A 22539-nucleotide genomic window follows, 5' to 3' on the forward strand; every position below is an offset into this window, starting at 1 on the left:
ACTCCCCTGCATTGTACAGAGGCTGCAAGCTCAGTAGAGATGGCCTCAGTGTTGCTGAGCAGGGATCTATCGGAATTGGATCCTTCATATCCCAATCACAGAAACCCTACATTACAGAAAGAGGCCATTTGGCCCATCAAGTCAGCACTGACCACAATCCCACCCAGGCCCTACACATTTTATCTACTGATCCCTCTAACCTACGCATCTCATTTTTAGCATGGCCAATCGACCTAACCCGCACATCTTTGGACAGTGGGAGGAAACCAGAGCACCCGGAGGAAACCCACACAACATGAAAATGTGCAAACTCCACACCGACAGTGACTCAAGCAGGGAATCAAACCCAGGTCCCTGGACCTGTGAAGCAACAGTGCTAACCACTGTGCTACTGTGCCGTGATGGGGCTGCGGGTAGAAAGGTCCTCACCCATACCCAAATGGTTCTTCCAGAGTAATTTCCTCTCCAATCTGGGAGCTTAACGGCTTTTGACTCATGATTTTGATTTGCTCAGAGAATACATCTCTGCTGTGGTATCTCAGGAGTCCTGATCTTCCTCAGCACCACCCACCTCTCTCGGTGGGATTGCTGAGACTGCAGAGTTACTGGCCCTTTGACTGAGCCCGTAGCATTTGGAGCCCATCCACCATCCGTGGAGGTGGACAAGTAGGAGGTTCCTGTTGGAAGATTGCATCACCAATCTTGCTGATGGAAAGTGAAGGTTCAGGGCCCCCAGTTGAGTCTGATGCCAGGTTCCTGAAGCCAACGGGAATATCCAATCCAACACATCACTCAGAAGTAAATGTAAATAATGATATGAAGAATTGTTCCATGAGTAGCAATGAGTGAATCAGCTCTAGACCGTTTTGATTCAAATAATGAGAACTCTAATGTCAGGGGGAACTTCTAATTCTGTGATACGTCAAGCTTCGAATACATCAAGCTTCAAATCTACTCATGAGAAACACCGCGCCTCATTTCTGGAAGACGATACAGATTTGGTATTGATCTCCATGTGAGCCACATGGAAACAATTATTTATTTGTTTGTTTGTTTATTTATTTATTCGTGTCACAATAGGCTTACATTCACACTGCAATGAAGTTACTGTGAAAATCCCCTAGTCACCACACTCCAACGCCTGTTTGGAAACACTGAGGGAGAATTTAGCATGGTTAATACACCTAACCAGCACATCCTTCTGGCTGTGGGAGGAAACCGGAGTACCCGGAGGAAACCCACGCAGACATGGGGAGAATGTACAGTCTCCGCACAGGCGGTGACCCAAGCTGGGAATCAAACTCGGGTTCCTGGCACTGTGAGGCAGTAGTGCTAGCCACTGTGCCACGTGCTGCCCTTCACTTATCTTCACTTTCCCTGCCAATGTGCACATGCAGTTCCTGAAGATACAACCCTCTTATTAGATATATATTTCTTGGGATACATCTAAGATTGACTGCAAATTTAGGGATGGATTTTTCCAGTATTTACTGCCCTTTGATTTAGAAATTTAATCCACACTCAACATGAAAATATACCGTAAAATGAACAATACCTCAGCCTAGAGTAAAGAAAAGCAGCACTGCACTGGGATGGATCATCTCGGGTAAGAGTGATGTTTTCCTCATTATTGTCAGATCACTTTTTGTGAACAGAACAAAGGGGAAGAAGTGGGGATGAAAATTCCTACAAAACAAAAGCCACGTAATCCATGCTGAGAGTCCGACTTTTCCATCAAGTTGCGCCTGTTTTTGGCCGCAGGAATTTGGTGAAGTCGGACATGAGGCGAGTAGCGTGATCTGCGACTGCCTTCGCAGCCAGCTCCCCCTTTACCAAGCGCCTAAATTGGCAGCAAATGGAAGCATGCCTGAAATGGGCGTAACGGCTATTTAAATGCATTTGCATGTATTTAAATTGATCTAATGGGCTGGACGCCCAAACATACTGGCATTTCCCCCTGTACCACCTCATTTGCCTGTCTAGATATGGCACGAAACAAGCATTGTTCACAGATTCAGGCACGCCAGCTTCTGAGGAGATAAGTTTAGAGCTTCTGGCGGCTCTCTGACTCAGATCAGTGGTTGGGGGGAGACGGGTCAGATGGTTCTCTGGTGGAGGAGTAGGGGGAAGGGAAAGCCCACTGCCACTCAGCAGGCGATAGGTGGGGGGGACGGGGGATCTGCTGTCACTCTGCATACGATTGGTGGGGGGAAAGGGGGACTGGGGGCTGCGACCGATCTGGGTAGCAGGGGAATGGGGGCATAAGGGGGACTGTGATGTCTGTGGGGGCCAGGGGGGAAGGCATTATCTGGTCTGGGAGCGATGTGGGAGCAATTTTCTATTTTTTTTTACTACGCATGTGCAGTTGAAGGCTCTTTGGGCATGATAAGCCCCACTCACAGGCTTCAGCAGCACAATTCAGAATCGCTGAGTTTTTCAGGCAACGTGCGTATGGGGGCACCTGAGAATGGGTCTAAAAGTCAGATCTGAAACACTCCCAGCTTCAGCACTTAGAATCAAAATGGTAAAATCAGGCCCTGAGAATCTGGGTGGGATTTTACAACCGCACTCACCCCAAAGTATAAAATCCCACCCAAGCTCAACAGACCTTCCCATTGTCCGTCCCTCACCCATTCCGATTCCTGTGGCGGGTAAAATCCTGGCCTCTGTCTCTAGTCTCTATTGGGCAGAAATTCCTGTAGGTTCCCACCAGAAGCAGACATGGGCCTCATTAATATATTCAAATAGGTGACAGGATCCCTAACATAACTTGAATATCAATCGCCGCTGCCACCACGACCTTACCAATTTATCCACAAACCAAAGGTGGTATTGGTTGGGGAGGGAAACTACAGCATGACTGGAAGGGACCATTAGCTGCAGTAAGAGAAAGTTGGTAGCGCATTTGGCAACTTCTTATCCAATTCTTTGGTTGAAAGCCTTCTTCACTTCACCACCTTGCTGCTCATATTTAATTTCTTTAATACTGAAATAAGCTGTTCCGTTACGGTTGCTATCTTTTCATTTTCCTCTAATGATGTCCCTGCAAACTCATGATCAGCATCTGTTTAACTGGATTTGTTGGCAAGCTTTGGCAAACTGTGATTAGCACTGGCAGCTCACCTCCTATCTGCTAATGAAGCTTGACCACCAGTCAATTGGGCCTCTCATCAATGTTATTTGGTAGATGAAGGAGATTTCACACAGAAATTTCAGCCCTGTACTAGTCCCCACCATATGATTAATTTAGAAGTTACAGGCAATATTTTTTAATCAGTACAATGATGCAATTTTCACTTACATGAATTTCAGGGAGCAGTTTTGCCAGTCAAACGGAAAATAAAGGGTGTTGATGGGACAGGAACTCCTGAATATTGCAGGGGGGAGCCATGTAATGAATCCATTTTCTCGGACCAGCACATTGCAAAAATAGGCCACATTGTATTGTCCATCATTGCTGGTGAATGAGGCACAGGAGAGGAGAGAGTTATTGTAAAATAATGGTAATACTTTCTATTGATTTAGCATATATAAAAAATTGGTCAATCACTTATCTTTACACTCTACTCAATCTATTTCTTTATTTTTTTTTGCTCACCAAAGTCTGGGATGTTATTGCTGGAGAGTTGAACACTTCCCGCTGCAGACAAGCAGATCTCCAGAGCCTTAGTCCCAGGAGTCCAGTACTAGGCAAGGGTGGGTAGGGAGAGGTCAGGCCTGGCCAGGGAAGGGGGGTTGAATTGTTGGAGGGGAAGCACCCTTAAGACCCAGATCTTTGAGGGGTGAGAGGGTTGTCAATTTAAGAGGAGGCTGATCGGTGAGGATCAAGGGTTATGGGGAGAAGGCAGGAGAATGGTGATGAGAATCATATCAGCCGTGATTGAATAGCGGAGTAGACATGATGAGCCTAATGGCCTAAGTCTGCTCCTATACATTACTGTCTCGTGGTATGATGTTGATGGAGGCGCTGTTCTCCTCCATTTCTCATTCATGGCATGGGCAAGCTCATTGTGTGGACTCCCCCTCTGTCCTGAACTCCTCTTGCCAACCTGAACAATTGAGGCTGGGTGGGAAAGGCTCTTAACTGGTCATAATTGCCCACTTAAGGGCCTCAATTGGGCAAGGGTGAGGTTGAGGTGGTGGGCTAGGCCCTTACTTGCCCCACCATAAAACTGTAGATATTTCAGGGTGGATGCGAGCCCATTGGGAGGGCCATTTGAAAAACCTTACAGCCACTGACCTCACAGACGTGCTGATGAGGGAATTCTGCTCGACATCCTTTCAACAGAATCTATTCTCTTTCCCCAAACATGTTTAATTTGGTGTAATGAATTTTCATACTTGTTTTCCAGAACAATGTCCGGTATCCATAGCAAATAGGGAGGAAGTCGAATGATTTTAATCCCACTATATTCGGATGCGTTCCAGGTGAGTCGAGGATCGTACCATCCCTGCAACAAAGAAAATGAAAATTAGACTTACTGCCAAATAAATTGGAAATGGGAGTGACCAGGTCTTTGTGAGGAACGCTATGGTCCCCTGCTGATGGGTTTGAAGGCAGGAGAGCTTTTAAAATGGATTATGTCGCCTGTCCACTATCCATCCACCTCCTACTTGTCTCTCAGATGATTCTTGTACATAGTCTCATTGAAGAAAAGGAAAACCTGGATTTAAAAGTCAAATGATGACCATGAAACCGTTGTTGTAAAAACCCATCTGGTTCACTTAACCAAAGTAACCACTTGGGGAAAGAACTGAAGGTACAAAGAAAAGAACAAATAAAAGTACAGCCAAAAGAGGAAATGCTGAAAATTCTCAGCAGGTCTGGCAGCATCTATGAGGAGAGAAAAGAGCTGCCGTTTCAAGTCCAGACAATCCTTTGCCAAAGAAAAGTATAGCACAGGAACAGGCCCTTCAGCCTTCCAAGCCTGTGCTGATCATAATGTCCGAACTAAATTTTAAAAAACCCTTCTGCTCTTACTCGATCCATATCCCTCTATTCCCTTCCTAGTCATGTACCCATCTGATTCTCTTTAAATGTTGCTTCCATCACCCCGTCTGGCAGTGCGTTTTAGGTAGCCACCACTCTCAGTGTGAAAAACTCTCCCCGCTCATCTCCCTTAAACTTCCCTCCTCTGACCTTGAATCTGTGCCCCCTTGTAATTGACACTTCCACCTGGGGAAAAAGCTTCTGGCTATCCAGCTATGCCTCTCATAACTTTGTAGACCTGTATCAGGTCTGCCCTCAGCCTCTATCTTGCCAGTGAAAACAATCCGAGTTCATTCAAGTGCTGATTGGTTGCAAGTAGACTGTGATTGGTTGAGGCATTTTCATGGAGAATGCACCAGGGAACAGTTAACTGCCGAATGTTTGCATAAATTCAAACATGACATGACACCTCTGATTGATTAAAGAATTGACACACTTCATCTCTCATTGGTCAAGGCATTACCATGGGGAATGTATCAGGGAATGGCTAACCCCAACTTTTACTTTAAAAAGGTGCAATGCATGGACATGCTCCTTCTGTCTGCAAAGGATAATGCCCTATGTGAATATATGCAGCTTCTAGCACATGGAAATTGTGTTCCAGATTGATAACCCTAAATTGGTTGTCAATGTAAATCTTAGCACAATCATGATTGTTTAGCAAGTGCAGAATCACAGAATCACAACTAATGTTGGGACACTATTGCTGGAATTTTACTGCCTTACCCACCCGAGGCTTGTAAGGTCCTGCCTGAGACCAACAAGGAGTACTGTTCTGTGAGCCTGTCCTGTCCCCATTCCAGGGCGGGCATGCCGATAAAATTCCAGGCTATGTTTCGAGTTTTGCAAGTCACTCCTTCACTGTTGCTGGGATAAAACCCTGGAACTCCCTCCATAACAGCACTGATTTGATTTGATTTGATTTGATTTATTATTGTCACATATAATAACATACAGTGAAAAGTATTGTTTCTTGCGCTATATACAGACAAAGCATACTGTTCACAGAGAAGGAGGGTCACGGATCAGCTAGATAGTCAATATCTTTTCCCAAAGGTACCGGAGTCTAAAACTAGACGGCACAAGTTTAAGGCGAGAGGGGAGAGATACAGAAGTGTCCAGAGCAGCAATTGTTTCACACAAAGGGCGGTGAGTGTCTGGAACAAGCTGCCATAAGTAGTGGTAGAGGAAGGTACAATTTTGTTTTTTAAAAAGCATTTAGACAGTTACATGGGTAAAATGGGTATAATGGGATATGGGCCAAATGCAGGCAATTGGGATTAGTTTAGGGGTTTATAAAAAGGGCAGCGTGGACAAGTTGGGCCAAAGGGCCCATGCTGTAAACCTCTATGACTGAGGAGACAAAAGAGTGCAGAATGTAGTCTTACAGTCATAGCTAGGGTGTAGAGAAAGATCAACTTAATGCAAGGTAGGTCCATTCAAAAATATGTGAGTGTACAATCCACCAATCATTGGGACAGACTTCCTACATACCCACACATTGTCGGGGAAGGGGTTAGTCACCAGTGGTGGATGCCTCCATGAATAATTTCCTTTCAATATTGGGCATTTCTTCAAAAGGTCTTCTTAAAATTCATTTTACAGAATGTGGGTGTCACTGGTGAGCAGTTATTACCCATTCCTAATTGCCCTTGAATTGAGTGGCTTGTTAGGTCTATTTCAGAGGGTATTAAAAAGTCAACCCCATTGCTGTGGGTATGGAGTCACAAATAGACCAGACAAGGTAAGGATGGCAGATTTCCTTTCCTACAGGACAATAGTGAATCAAATTTTTTTTATATGACAATCAACAATGGTTTCATGGTCATAACTATGTTAATGATCATTAATTCCAGATTTTTATTGAATTCAAATTCCACCGTCTGCCATGGTGGGATTCGAACCCAGGTCCCCAGGGCATTATCCTGGGTTTTGGATTCTTGGTCCATTGACAATACCACCACTCCATTTCCATTTGTTTTATTCATTCGTAGGAAATAGGCATCGCTGGTTGGCCAACATTTATTGCCCATCCCTAGTTGCCTGAGGGCAGTTGAGAGTCAACCACATTGCTGTGGGTCTGGAATCACATGTAGGCCAGACCAGGTAAGGATGGCAGATTTCCTTCCCTAAAGGCCATTAGTGAACCAGACGTGTTTTTATGACAATGGACAATCATGGTCATCATTAGATTCTTCATTCCAGATTATTAAATTCAAATTCCACATCTGCGGTGGTGGGATTTGAACCCATGTCCTCAGAACATTCGCTGAGTTTCTGGATTAATAGTCTAGCAGTAATACCACTAGGCCATCGCTTTCCTTCCCTGTTGGTCTGGCAGTATAGGTGCTCCCTCCACCCCGTGGCCGCTCCACCAACATCTGTACTCCTTTTTGCCCATCCATCAGTCCTTATCTCTCCTCTTTGCCCTAAAGCCCCCACACAGCATGCAGTCCCAATCATATCTGCTACAGCTTCTGGCACTGCTTGTTTAGAGACCTGCCAACCAGTCTGAAGCAGGGCTTTTTCTTGAGTGAGGGTGGAAGTCCCACCCCAGTAAATTAATGTCCATTGAAGGGAAAATCCAGAACCTGAAAATTCCTGGCCATGATATAAAAAGAATTGAGAAATATGCTACATGACTGCTTCCTATACTCACATGGTCAATCCATACATTTGTAGTCAGAGTCTCATCAACTTCTTTCTATAAGGAATTGAGAACACAAAAATACATTAGAGATTATGGCTGGGATTCTTAGCAAAAACTAAGTGCCTAACCGGCGGGAAATTGGGAGAATATCCTACCTGTATTTTGGATGTACTTACCAGAACGAATCACCGACAATCTGTGCATCACAGAGTGCATTAGAGGGATTCATGCTGGCAAGAGGCCGGCAGCATTTTACTGAGTGGACTACTGTGCATGTGCAATTTATCAGTGGGGAGATTGGCACCTCAGCACAGGTCCCCCATTGCCGGCCTCCCGCTCGCCAGCTCCACCCGATTGCTGGCCTATCAGACTCCCCCAGACCAGTCTCCCCCCCACCCCCCCCACCATAGCCAGCCCCAACCACCCCCAAATGTCAGTCCCGAACTACCTCCCCATGGCTAGCCCCAACAACCCCACCCCCAATGACCAGTCCTGATCATCCTCCTTCCTCCCTTTCCATCAATCCTCCTGCAGAGTGGCAGCGGGTACCTCCCACTACTGATCCCTCCTCCCCAATAGGCTCTACCCTCCCAGTATGCCCTGTCTCTTTCTGGCCCCAGTCCCCTTGACACTGCGTAGGGTGTCTGATGGGCAGTGCTGTGTGCCCCTTGGGCAGTACCAGGGGGCCAAGCTGGCACTGCATGGCTAGTGCTGCCCAAGGGGCAACCGTTCTTATCTCCGACCTCCCCGAGGGGAACCTCAATGACCTCTGTTTCCAATAGTACAGTGAGGACACCTGTTCCCCATTATGGAAAGCAGTTGTAAACCCCACTAGTGGGAACCTCTCCCGACGGAGGAGGGGACATGCTCGCGGGCCAGGAGACTACTGACCTGAGCTCGCTAATCAATGCTGACAATCCTTTCTGCTAGTTTTCATCAATAGTTTGTGTTCATTCATATTGGCTTTGAACCCCTATCCTTGCAAATTACCACCTCATTTTCAAGCTCCCTTCCTTTTCCAAAGTTCCAGAGTGTGCTGTTGCCTCCCAAATCAATGGTCATCGTTCCTAGAACCTAATGTTCGAATTCCTCTGGTCAGCTTTCTTCTTCTGACACAGTATTGAGAAATCTCTTAACGAAGCTGTAAATGATATCCTGTGTGACTGTGAGAATGCTAAACTAACCCTTCCTGTCATTCTCAATGGTCTTTGACTGGACCTCAAATGCCTCTCTATTGTCATCCAACTGGATGGGACTGCACTTTCCTGGCATAATTCTTATCTTAGTAAGAAGTTTCACAACACCAGGTTAACGTCCAACAGGTTTATTTGGTAGCAAAAGCCACTAGCTTTTGGAGTGCTGCCCCTTCGTCAGGTGAGTGGGAGTTCTGTTCACAAACAGGGCATAGAAAGACACAAACTCAATTTACAAAATAATGGTTGGAATATGAGTCTTTACAGGTAATCAAGTTTTAAAGGTACATACAACGTGAGTGGAGAGAAGGGGCAGGCACCCTCTGTGTGAAAAAAATTGCCCCTCTGGACACTTTTGTATCTCTCTCCTCTCACCTTAAACCTATTAAACCTTAAACCCTTAAACTTTAAACCTCTAGTTTTAGACTCTCCTGTCTTTGGGAAAAGATATTGACTATCCAGCTGATCTATGCCATTCATTATTTTATAGACTCTATAAGATCATCCCTCAGCCTTCTACACTCCAGAGAAAGAAGTCCCAGTCTATCCAGCCTCTCCTCATAATCATCAAGTCCCAGTAACATCCTAGTAGATTTTTTCTGCACTCTTCCTAGTTTAATAATATCTTTTCTATAATAGGGTAACCAGAACTGTACATCTTACTCCAAGTGTGGCCTTACCAATATCTTCTACAACTTCAACAAAATGTCCCAACTCCTCTATTCAATGTTTGACCAATGAAACCAAGCGTGCTGAATGCCTTCTTCACCACTCTGTCCACCTGTGACTCCACTTTCAAGGAGTTATGAACATGTACCCCTAAATCTCTCTGTTCTGTAACTCTCCCCAACGCCCTTCCATTAACTGAGTAAGCCCTGCCCTGGTTCAATCTACCAAAATGCATCACCTTACATTTGTCTAAATTAAACTCCATCTGCCATTCATCAGCCCATCGGCCCAATTGATCAAGATCCTGTTGAAATTGGAGATAACTTTCTTCACTATCCACTATTCCACGAATCTTGATGTCATATGCAAACTTACTAACCATGCCTCCTATATTCTCATCCAAATTATTAATATAAATGACAGGTAACAGTGGACCCAGTACTGATCCCTGAGGCACACTGCTGGTCATAGGCCTCCAGTTTGAAAAACAACCCTCTGCCACCACCCTCTGGCTTCTGTCATGAAGCCAATTTTGTGTCCATTTAGATACCTCACCCTGGATCCATGAGATTTAACCTTATCCAACAACTATTTGGTACCTTGTCAAAAAGCCTTGCTAAAGTCCATATAGACAACATTAAGAACAAAGAAGAACAAAGAACAACCCAGCACGGGAAACAGGCCCTTCGGCCCAACAAGCCCGCACCGCCGCATCACCCTACACCTATTCTACCCTGCGTTCTACGAATAGAACCCCTGACTTAGCCAGATTCAGGGGAGAATAGTGTCAATTTGGTACACCAATCAGCCTAAGAGCACATCTTTGGGGTGTGGGAGGAAACCGGAGCGCCCGGAGGAAACCCACGCAACCACAGGGAGAATGCACAAACTCCCACAGACACAGGCCCAAATCCATGTATCTGCACAGCTAGCAGTGCTAGTCACTGAGCTGTTGCGGCGCCCTTCTACCGGTCCAGGATCAAGCACACACACCGACACGAAGTACTAGGCCACTCCTGGAACCTCCAAGAGTAGCCCACGCACGACCCACCGTGTGCATGCCCCTCGTTTGACAACGAGGTGGACATCCACCTGCGGAATAAAAGATAAAAACGTTAATCACAAGCCTGCCTTTCCGGTGTCTCCCGAGGTTCTAACCCTTATTTAATAACCCCTACCATAACCCTCCATCCTCGTTTCACTCATGTGCTTATCTAACTGAACGTTAAACGAGTCCAACGTTCCCGCCTCCACCAACCTACTCGGTAGCGCGTTCCATACCCCTACAACTCTCTGCGTAAAGAACCTTCCTCTCATATCCAAATTATAGCTCTCCCCCCTCACCCTTAAATCATGTCCTCTTGTATTTGTAACCAATCTAGGGAGCAGTCTCTCACTATTGACTCTGTCTATTCCCTTCAGTACCCTGCTGGTACTGGGCAACAACCCAGAGAGTGCCACCCTAGAGGTCCTACTCTTTAGTTTGGCCCCCAACTGCCCTCATCTACCTTCTTGGTTACCCCTTCAAAAAACTCAATCAAATTTGTGAGATATGATTTTCTGCTCAAAAAGCCATGCTGACTATCCCTAATCAGTCCTTGCATCTCTAAATGCCTGTAGATTCTGTCTCTCAAAATACCTTCCACCAACTTACCCACCGTGGATGTGAGGCTCACTGCCCTGTAGTTCCCAGTTTTTCCCTGCAGCCCTTTTTAAACAAAGGCATAACATTTGCCACCCCACTAATCTTCAGGCACTTCACTTGTGACTATCGATGATTCAAATATCTCTGCTTGGGGACCCGCAATTTCCTCCCTTGCCTCCCACAATGTCCTGGGATACACTTCATCAGGTCCCAGGGATTTATCTACCTTGATGCACTTTAAGATTTCCAGCACCTCTTTCTCTGTAATATGTACACTCCTCAAGACATCACTATTTATTTCCCCAAGTTCTGTAACATCCATGCTTTTCTCAACAGTAAATACCAATGAGAAATATTTATTTAGGATCTCATCCATCTCTTTAGGATCCGCACATAGATGACCTTCTCGATCCTTAAGAGGCCCTATTCTCTCCCTAGTTACTCCTTTGACTTTTATGTATTTGTCGAAGATCTTTGGATTGTCCTTTGCCTTATCTGTCAAAACAATCTTGCGTCTACTTTTTGTCCTCCTGATTTCTCTCTAAACTCTGCTCCTACATCCCTACATTCTTCAAGCAATTCAATTGATCCCAACTGCCTATGCATGCCATGTGCTTCCCTCTTTTTGACCAGGGCCTCAATATCCCAAGTCATTCAGGTTTCTCTACTTCTGCCAGTCTTGGCTTTCACTCTAAGAGGAATGTGCTTACCTGAACCCTGGTTAACAAACTTTTGAAAGCCTGCCACTTACCAGATGTCCCTTTGCCTTTCCACAGACTCTCCCAATTAACTTTTGAAAGTTTCTGCCTAATACCATCAATGGACTTTTAGCTCCAGATTTTTATTAAATTCAAATTTCATCATCTGCCATGGTGGGATTCAAACCTGGGCTGCCAGAGCCTTGGGTCTTTGGATTATGAGTACAGCTACAATACCACTATGCCAACCCCTTCCACATGCAGGCTGATAACACTTAGTTCCTCATCTCTACCTCTTTTAACCCTTCCACCATCTTTAAAGTGTCATTCAGCTTGTCCAATATCCAGTGTTGGATGAGTTGAAATCCCCTCCAATGGAATATTGGAAGTGCCAAAACCATTGGGCTGTATTATACCAGGCTCCGTGGTCTACCCCAGAGAGCTCACCCACCCTTAGCTGCCCTGCAGCCAAGAAGCAGTTGGTCACTAATAATCTGGAGATGGGTTTTCTGCCCGTCAGGAAGTCCAGCCCCAGAAAGCCATTGGCTAATCAGAGGCCACCAGCTCTCAATTTCTGTCAGTGTCAATTTGGCAACTGCTAGTACTGCATTTGGAGATTGAGGAGATAATCAGCGATGGATCACAGCTTTTTAAGTGGGTTTGGGTAAGATGCTGGCAAGAGAGTGGGGGCTGGGATTTGAGAGGCCATGGTGGGAGGGGAACCTTGCATAGTTAACGCCTTATGCAGGAGATGCTTCCAATAGATAAGTTAAAGAGGGGCACACCTCTGCTCACAACCAGCCCATCTGACGAAGGAACAGCCAGTTCCAAAAGCTAGTGGTGTTTGCTACAAATAAACCTGTTGGACTTTAACCTGGTGTAGTTAGACATCTTACTGTGTTTACCCCAGTCCAACGCCGGCATCTCCACATCACAACCATCCCACCCAGGGTAACCTACCAGTTGGTTGTATTATGGTGGCCTCTCCCATTGTCAGTTTAATTTAGACTGCTGGATGAATGAGTATTAATTGCCTATTATAAGGGCTTCAATCAGCCCACTGGGTGGCCAGCAGTCTGTACCATCCCTGCCACAGATAAAATTGTAATCGGATCAGGGCAGGTCTATAGGGAGTGGGATGGAGGCCTGTTGGATTTAACATACTTCTTGCCTTTGAAACTGAAAACTGGAGAATATTAAATTCAGCCCATTGTTCCTGAACTCTAGTTACCAAATCCATACCTCTCACTGACAACTGACAGAGGCTGAAGAATTGTATTTAACTCAAGGATGAACCTCTGAACCTTGTATCATGAAGCCCTCCCATCTGTAACATCAGCTGTCTTTGTCCTTGTCTTAGTTCATCTGCCATAGAATCTCTTATCCTTTTTTACCCTGGACTTGGCAATCCCAATGATCTCCAGAAAAGCCAAATGACATGGATCTCCTCGTTAAAGTTCTCGCACTTGTTTCCTCCATTAACAATATTGAGAAACACACTGGTGATATGAGCAGTCTCACATGACCTTAAATGCCATCTTTATAATCATTTAGTACTGAGATGAAGAGAAATTTCTTCACACGAAGGATTGTGAACCTTTGCAATTCTCTGCCTCAGGTTGAATGTGGCATTATTTGACGTATTTAAGATGTGATAGGCGGATTTCTAGTCTTCCTGAGATTTGAGAAAGGCTGGGAAAGGATGGGAAAGTGAAGTTATGGCTGATTATCAACTATATGGTGGTACTGAATGGTGGAGCAGTCTCAATGAGCAGTATAATCTGCTCCTGCTCCTGTTCTTTATGTTCTTGGTGCTGTGCATATTCTGCAGACTATGAGGTGTCATGGAGTCATAGAAGCTACAGTGCAGAAGGAGGCCATTTGTCCATTGAACCTTCACCAACAACAATCCCACCCAGTTCCTATCCCCCTACCCTCACATATTTATCTTCCTAGTCCCTCGACATTAAGGCGCAATTTTGCATGGCCAATCAACCTAACCCGCGCATCTTTGGAGTGTGGAAGGAAATCAGAGCATCCGGAGGAAACCCGCGCAGACACGGAAAGAACATGCAAATTCTACACAGATAGTGACCCGAGACCGGAATTGAACCTGGGCACCCAGCACTGTGAGGCAGCAGTGCTAACCACCATGTTCTTGAAGCAAATGGCAAACTTACACCAAAACTGTAACAAATGGAAAATAATAGTGTGTTCTCCGCCAAGAGTTCCCATGCAAATACAATGCCCTTTGTACCCAGTTTTTATGCAACCCTGGCACAAAATCTGGTGAATCGTGCCAGGTATTCATTTAAATACTTCCCTGTGTATGTGCAAAATGAGAGAAATAAACTATGGGAATGGGTGGAAGAGTCTGGGTGAACATTAGAACCATATAACCGTAGAACTCTACAACACAGAAACAGGCCTTTTGGCCTTTTATAATCAACACTAACTACTTCCTTTTTTAAAGTGAGTGCTTTTAATATGCAGAAACAGAATGGGATATAAAATTGGAATTGACTTTGCTTAATTGGCAATTTGTACATGTTCTGTGAGTAGATTCAGGTGTCAATGCTCCCCAATAAGTGTTAACTTACCAATGAAATGAGATTGGAGAGTGTTAAACCTATTGAAATGTCCACCACTTCATCCTTCCGCCGGACTGGCCGTACATCCTTATTATATTTTCGAACGACTAAAAGATCGTTAATCAACCTCTCCTCATCATTCAAACCGGAACATCCTACCAATAAAAAGAGAAAGAATGCACGTCATTTGGAATGAGTGGAGAAATCTCCCCACTAGCTGAAATATCTTATCAACATAATAATCAGAATGTCTGTAGTGTATTACTTAAAGAAAATAACCCTTGTAATTACACTTAAAAAATAATACAGCAAGAATGTTTCATTGGGTTTTGATCTCTAGGCTGAATAACAATTAAGCTCTAATTAACTTTATGCTGAATAGTCCCTTCACCAGATAGTTATCGACTTCAGGAAATGTAGTGGAGACATGCCCCTGTCTACATCAATGGGGATGAGTAGAAAGGGTCGAGAGCTTCATGTTTCTAGGTGTCCAGATCACGACAACCTGTCCTGGTTCCCCCATGCCAACATTATAGTTAAGTAAGTTCACGAATGCCTCTACTTTCTCAGAAGACTAAGGAAATTTGGCATGTCAGCTATGACTCTCACCAACAACAGATGCACTACAGAAAGCATTCTTTCTTGTTATATCACAGCTTGGTATGACTACTGCTCTGCCCAAAACTGCAAGAAACTACAAAGGGTCGTGAATGTAGCCCAGTCCATTACGCAAACCAGCCTCCCATCCATTGACTCTGTCTACACTTCCAGCTGCCTCAGAAAAGCAGCCAGCATAACTAAGGACCCCACGCGCTCCGGACATGCTCCCTTCCACCTTTTCCTATCAGGAAAAAGATTCAAATGTTTGAGGTCACGTACCAACTGGAATCAAAAACAGATTCTTCCCTGCTCCCGTCAGACTTTTGAATGGACCTACCTCGCTCTCAGTTGATCTTTCTCTACGCCCTAGCTATGACTATAACACTACATTCTGCACTCTCTCTTTCCCTTCTCTATGAACAGTATGGTCTGTCTGTATAGCACACAAGAAACAATACTTTTCATTGTATACTAATAATGTGATAATAATAAATCAAATTCAAATCAAATCAAGGACAACTAATGTTGCTTGACCTGAGCCATATTTACACAACAACAATTCAACCTTTTTGATTTAAAGGGACTCCATTCTAACAAAACAGCAAGATATGAGGAATGCATTACATGGAATGACATTCTTATCCTGATAAAATGACATCTGTCTCACCATGAGTAGCACCAAGGAAAATCTATCTCACCAGTTTTAATACTTATTGTGAATTGATTATTAAATTGTAATTTTAAAATTGATTATGCGTTGTAATTTATTATGTATTTCTGTATATTTCTGACTTTCCTTTACTGTGCCTGGTTTGAAGGGTCTTTGTTGTGAAACAAGGGAGATTATAAATCTCAGATTCCAGCATCTGCAGTATTTTGCCTTTATCTGAGATTATGGGCGGGATTTTATGACCTCGCTCGAGTGAGACCGGAAATTCCCGCCCGAGGTTGACAGACATTTCCATTGACCGCCCCTCTCACACCCTGATTCCGTGGTGGCAGAATTCCAGTGTGTAAGTCTGCTTTTTGAATAGTGTCCAGAACAGTGTCATGTTTCTTTTGTAACTTTGAAGCTGTTTAAAATCTCCAATGGTAGCTGCAGACATACTGCTCTGTTTTATTGTCAGCGATCCCAATTCCTCTCTTCTCCAACCTCAGCTCCAAGAACAAGTGAATGGGAATGATGGATCTCTTTGCTACTAAGATTGCAATCACCCTATCAGCTGCTGTACTGCTTCTACTTCCTCTCCTAACCCATCATGCCAAACTTCCCCCCGGTATTCCCAAACCCCATCCTATCTCTAGTCTCAACTTGCCTCTTTGTCCAGATTCTCTCCAATCTCCCCTAGTCATGAGACCCACCTCCTGCTCCCTATTATCACCAAACTGAGTAGTCCTTTTGAATAGTCCTTCTGAACAGGACTTCCAATCCTGGTCCCTTATTAACTGATATCTGTAACTGTTACCTTACCTTAAGAACTGTACCCCCACCTAGAAATCTACTATCTTAACTTGCTCCCCAATAAAAAACATCCTAATAGTGAGGCCAGTGGAAGAGGGAGCACCTGTGGGTGTTAAAAATGGGCCTTAATTGAGGCTGCCCTAGGCCTCGCCTATCCCTCTGTAAATTACACACAGGACGGGGATAGGCTGGTATGCAGCAGGAAGACTTTCTGGGTAATTCTACAGAGCATCTGCCTGTAAACCCACTAATGGGGAAACATAAGTTTCTGCCCAGGACTGCACAGTGGCACAGTGATTAGCACTGCTGCCTTACAGCGCCAGGGACGCAGGTTTGATTCCTGCTCTGGGTTCTTCCCATGTCAGCGTGGGTTTCCTCCGAGTGCTCCAGTTTCCTCGCACAGGCCAAAAGACGTGCTAGTTAAGTGCGTTGGCCACGCTAAATTCTCCCTCAGTGTACTTGTGCGGGGTGTGGCAACTAGGGGATTTTCACAGTAACTTCATTGCAGTGTTAATGTAAATCTACTTGTGACACTAATACATAAATAAATAAAGTTCTGTCCACCCATCACCCAAGTGTTCACTGACCTACACTGGTGCCTTCACAGCAGTTGCTGAGATGAATATCTTGAAGGGGCGTGGAATGAACAGTTTGCAGGAAAAGGCTGAGGGAACCAACAGACATCTGTGCTCCTAAGCACTTATTGTGAAAACAGTCTCCAGAAGCTGCAGTTCCAAAGATAGGACTCTTCCTATTGTTGTCCTCAAGCTTGGAACGGTCAGATTTTCATGCCACGACCTCTCGCTGAGCAGACACTTCCTGTAAGTAGCTGAGTTCCTGGTGCTATCAAAATTTCATTGCCCTTGGCGGTTTCCTGCTGATTGGCCATTTAACAAATTTAATTGATTTCCCACTGCTACTGACAGATTGTCATCACTGCACAGAAGCCATCCCGAACAGGAAAAGCAAGAGGAGGAAGGAAGACAATGGGGAACTAATACAAGGCACCATTCTCCACGTCTGCTTTCTCCCACAAGCTCCAAACCTGACATAAAGGTCTTGGTAAAATACCCCCCCAACCCCCGCCCCCATTCTATGGGCAGAATTCTCCCACCTGGGGCTTAACCGGAATTCTCTGGCTGTTCACACCTGCCATTGCTGCAAGCGGGAATGGAGAATTGGGCGCTTAACGAAATCTCTGTTCACTGCAGCAGGGTTGGAGGATTGCAGATATGAACAAGGTGGAAGAATCTGGCCCTAAGTTCAGCTGCGGAGGCAGGTGGGAAACCATGCCATATCTTCCAGCCCTGACCTCACTGATTGTGCACAGCTGAATCCTGTCACCCTGAATTAATGAGTAAAATATGCTACAAATTATCAACTACTACACAGTTTCCTTTCTGACTTCTCCTCAGATCTGCTCACTCACTGCAGATTATTGGGAAGAGCCCCCTGGGAACTGAGAGAAAGCTAGGCTGATATTGGTTAGTGTCAACTGATGAATCGTATTGATTAAATGTAGGTGTTATTAGTGTATAATGGATTGCACAAAGAATTATCAGATTTCCAGAAGGCATTTGACAAGGTGCCGCACTAAAGACTGCTACATAAGATAAAGGTGCACGGTGTTACAGATAATGCATTAGTATGGATAGAGATTGGTTAACTAACAGAAAGCAAAGAGTAAGGGTAAGTGGTGTTTTTCTATTTGGTGATCAGTGACTAGTGGTATCCCTCAGGGATATGTGCTGGGACCACATTTGTTTACAATTTACATGAATGATTTGGAGTTGGGGACCAAGTGTGGTGTGTCAAAATTAGCAAATGACACTAAAATGAGTGGGAGAGCAAAGTGTGCAGAGGACACTGACAGTCTGCAGAGAGATAGATAGTTTAATTGAGTGGGCGAGGGTCTGGCAGCTGGATGTGAGGTCATTTTGGTAGGAATAACAGCAAAATGGACTATTACTTAAACAGTAAAAAATTGCTGCTGTGCAGAGGGACCTGGGTGCCCTTGTGCGTGAGTCACAAAAAAATTGGTTTTACAGGTGCAGCAGATAATTAAGGAGGCAAATTGAATTTTGTTCTTCATTATTAGAGGGATGAAGTTTAAAACGGGGAGGTTATGTTGCAGCTATATGTGAGGCTGGAGTACTGTATTCAGTTTTGATCTCCTTAATTGAGAAAGGATGTACTGGCACTGGAGGTGGGTGCAGAAGAGATTCACTAGGTTGATTCCGGAGTTGAGAGGGTTGGCTTATGAGGAATGATTGAGTAGACAGTGCTATACTTATTGGTATTTAGAAGAATGAGGGAGGATCTTATAGAAACATAGAATTATGAAGAAAATAGATAGAAGCAGGGAGGTTACTTCCACTAGCAGGTGAAACTAGAACTAGGGGACATAACCTCAAAATAAGGGAGAGCAGATTTAAGACTGAGTTGAGGAGGAACTTCTTTACCCAAAGCGTAAAGAAATTTGTGGAATTCCCTGCCCAGTGAAACAGCTGAGGCTGCTTTGTTGAATGTTTTTAAAGTAAAGGTAGCTAGTTTTTGAACAATAAAGGAATTAAGGATTATGGCGAGCGAGCGGGTAAGTGAAGCTGAGTCCACAAAAAGATCAGCTATGATTTTATTGAATGGCGGAGCAGGCTCGAGGGGTTGGATGGCCTATTCCTGCTCCTAGTTCTTATGCTCTTACGTTCTTATGTTAGAACAACTGCTCTCAGGTTTTGTGTATCATGTTGTTCTGCAAATATCGCAAAACCCTATTTTTAAAACAACTTAGCACTGTATGTCATGGCAGGGTAGACATGGTAGTTCTTGTCCTGCCATTATATCCAGGGTTGCTGGCAGGCATTATCCTGAATTTCAAAGCAGGCCGAAGCTTTGTTCAAGAAAGTCCTGGCTTCTGCACGCCAAATTGTTTCAGGCTGGTGTGTTTTCCTGCTGGCTTCATGGAGACCCGCTGAATTCTCCTCACCCTGCCCGCCATTGAACCCACTGGCAGGGATATGAGAAAGTTCCGCCATGTGTGTAACTTTACCATATTCCTGAGTCACTATCAGGCACTGTGTAAATACCAGCACTTTTCCCATGGAAGGTAGGATTTGGAACCTCAGCAGTACTGATACCATCCTCTCAGGATAGCATTATTGGGTGGAATTTTATGGCCTCACTTGTTCTGAAACTGTAAAATCCCGCCCAAGATCAATGGATCTTCCATGGTCCAGCTCTCGCCCTCTCCCATTCCTGTAAAATTACAGCCATTATGTTGTTTGTCGTTTTCACATTTGAGAAATAAGCGAGATAACCCTATAAAGTTTCAATAATCTCACATGCACTTATTGCCCAATTGTCAACTCTGGATTGTTGCTGTTCCCCTGCCACCCGGGATCTTGCCTCTTGTCATGCGGTGGCCTATTGCCAGGCTTCTGCCTGTTGTCACCACAGTCTGTTGTTAGTTCTGGCCTGCTAACGACACCGACATATTGCCAGGCTCCAGTCTGTTATTGGCCCCGGACGGTTGCCAGGCTCCTGACTCTTGTTAACTCCAGCATGCTGTCAGCCCTGGCCTGTTGCTCGGCTCCTGTCTGTGGTTGGCTCTGGAATGTTGCATTGCAGGTCTGGCCTGTTGTCAGCCATGGTCTGTTGTTAGATCCAGCATGACGTTTTTTATACAGCGGTCAGTTCTGGATCATTTAATATTCCTGCCACATTCACTAAATTTAGCTGCCAGTACTTCACCATTCTCTACAGGACAATGATTTCTGGATATACCCTTTGATATATCTGACCTCCAGACGATAGAGATAGTTTTCCTGCTACATTGGCCCCAAGAATCATTGGCCTTATATCTATTTGATTGTCCTACACTTGTTGCACTTAACTTTTTCCTGGTTCAATATTCCTGCTGCTATAATCCTAGTTTTAAATTCAATTTTGGTCTATTATTTAAAATACTAAAGCTTTGGTTTATGTCTTTAGTATATTCATTTTGTTTTGTGATCCTGACTGAAAAATCTTACTAATTATTAATAAGTAAACACAATTTAATGCAAAACTGATCCTTGTTGCCCTGAATTAATGAGTAGAATATGCTAAATAAACAGCAGCTGCACAAGTTTCCTTTATAACTTCTCACCTGCTCAATGTAGAATATTGGGAAATACACTCCAGGAAGTGAGGGGAATGCTAGATTGGGCTTCTGATATTGGTTAGCATCAACGGATAAATAGTGATGATTAAATTAGCGATATTATTAGTCTATAATGGTAAGCTGTCTGAGGATTGCACAAAGAATCATCAGGGAACAACTATTAGTTCACAAGTAGATTTACATTAACACTGCAATGAAGTTACTGCGAAAAATCCCCCAGTTGCCCCACTCCACACCTGTTTGGGTACACTGAGGAAAAATTTAGCATGGCCAATGCATCTAACCAGCGCGTCTTTCAGACTGTGAGTGAGAAGCAGGGCATCTGGAGGAAACCCACGCAGACAATGTGCAGACTCCCAATCTAGGAACTGAACTCAGGTCCCTTGCATTGTGAGGCAGCAGTGCTAACCACTGTGTCGCCCTGTATGTTACAGGGTTCTGCAAATATCACAAGACCCAGTTTTAATAAAACGACAGAAGTCAAAATTGCTTATCTAACTCAGCTTCTGTGCATGCTATTTAAAAGAAAACCTTCCAGTTTTGAACACCACAGAAAGAAATTGAGTTCTCTTAACATCAAAAGAACCTTTCAAATTAAACAGATTTTAAACAACACTTCTGTTTAAGGTCAGATCAGAGAATGCTTTTAATTCAAACCAATGGATTACTATTATCAGTGAAAAATAGAACAGAACATTGATTATAAGACTTAACTTACCTGTGTAAAACAGGAGGACAATGAGAAGGTAAACAATGTGAAAGTTCCACTTTTGGATAAGCATGATTCTGAACTTAATAACTACTTTACGCGTTTGGCAGTTTGTAACAGCTTTTGTTTGAAGGGCACAGAGAATCTGAAATCTAATCCAAGGTTGGAACTGACAGAAACAGCTGCTGGCATGGATAGATATAGAATAAACTCACTTCCATGTGAAAGCTCTGGAATCCACCTGATAGCCATCTCTGAGTTTGTGGATCAGAGCTTACATTCGCTTTGTGGTTTATGGAACAAACATATCACTAACTTGATTTACTGTACTGGAATTGAACCTGGGTCCCTGGTGCTGTGAGGCAGCAGTGTTAAGCACTGTGCCACCATGCTGCCCACTGTTAACTCACAAGGTTTTGGTCTAATTTGAGGAAGGATATAAATGTGTTGGAGGTGGCTCAGAGATTGATACCTGGAACGAGTGGGTTGCCTTTTGAGGAACAGTTGGACAGATCGGGTTTGTTTCAGAGAGAGGGGGTAGGGGTGACTTGATTGAAGGAAATAAGACCCTGGTCTTGACAAGGTGGACATTAAAATAATGTTTCCTCTTGTGGGTGAGTTCAGAACTAGGGGGAACTGTTTTAAAATTAAGAGTTGCCTTTTTAAGATAGAGATGAGAAGAATTTTGTCCCTTAGAGGGCTGTGCAACTTTAGAAGCCTGAATTCTGCCCGCCATGGGAATTAGAGCAGACTGTGCAAGGGTCCAAGGGCGAGTGCGGCTGGAAAATCCCACCCTCTGGACAGAATTTTACCGCCTCACCCATCCCAGAATCGGGGCAGGCGAGGCTCGCAGAACAGCATTCTCTGTTGACCTTGGGCGGGATCTTACGAGCCTTCAGTGGTGAGATGGTAAAATTCTGGCATCTGTCTCAGAAGGTGGTGGAAGTGGGGTCTTTGAACATTTTTAAGGCAGAGATAGAAGGTGAGGGAATCAAAGACTATCAGGAGAAGATGGGAAAGTGGGATATGAAAAACAAACAGAACGGCCATGATCTTATTGAATGGCCGAGGGGCTGAGTGGCCTACTTCTGCTCCTACTATTAAATTTGAGGGCTTTGATAGAAAAAGGGAAGAAAAAGTAAGTTAGATGCTGTGCCATTACTTGCCACACCA

The 22539-nt window shown here is 44.4% G+C and overlaps 1 protein-coding gene across 1 annotated transcript in view; it reads right to left on the reverse strand.

The window, feature by feature from the left end:
- The window catches only part of chrnd (cholinergic receptor, nicotinic, delta (muscle)), a 40433-nt gene extending 18858 nt beyond the window's left edge, over positions 1-21575 (reverse strand). The window contains exons 1-5 of the mRNA XM_080186471.1: positions 21376-21575; positions 14446-14591; positions 7650-7694; positions 4342-4451; positions 3302-3457 (exon numbers count right to left, since the gene is read on the reverse strand). Coding sequence (XP_080042597.1) covers positions 3302-3457; positions 4342-4451; positions 7650-7694; positions 14446-14591; positions 21376-21439 — 521 coding nt within the window. The 5' untranslated portion in view covers positions 21440-21575. The remainder of the gene's footprint in view (positions 1-3301; positions 3458-4341; positions 4452-7649; positions 7695-14445; positions 14592-21375) is intronic.
- Between the last annotated feature and the right edge of the window lie 964 nt (positions 21576-22539).

The sequence above is a fragment of the Carcharhinus amblyrhynchos genome, chromosome 3, assembly GCF_965287045.1.
Source record: "Carcharhinus amblyrhynchos chromosome 3, sCarAmb.v2.hapA, whole genome shotgun sequence".
NCBI classification, from domain to species: Eukaryota; Metazoa; Chordata; class Chondrichthyes; order Carcharhiniformes; family Carcharhinidae; genus Carcharhinus; species Carcharhinus amblyrhynchos.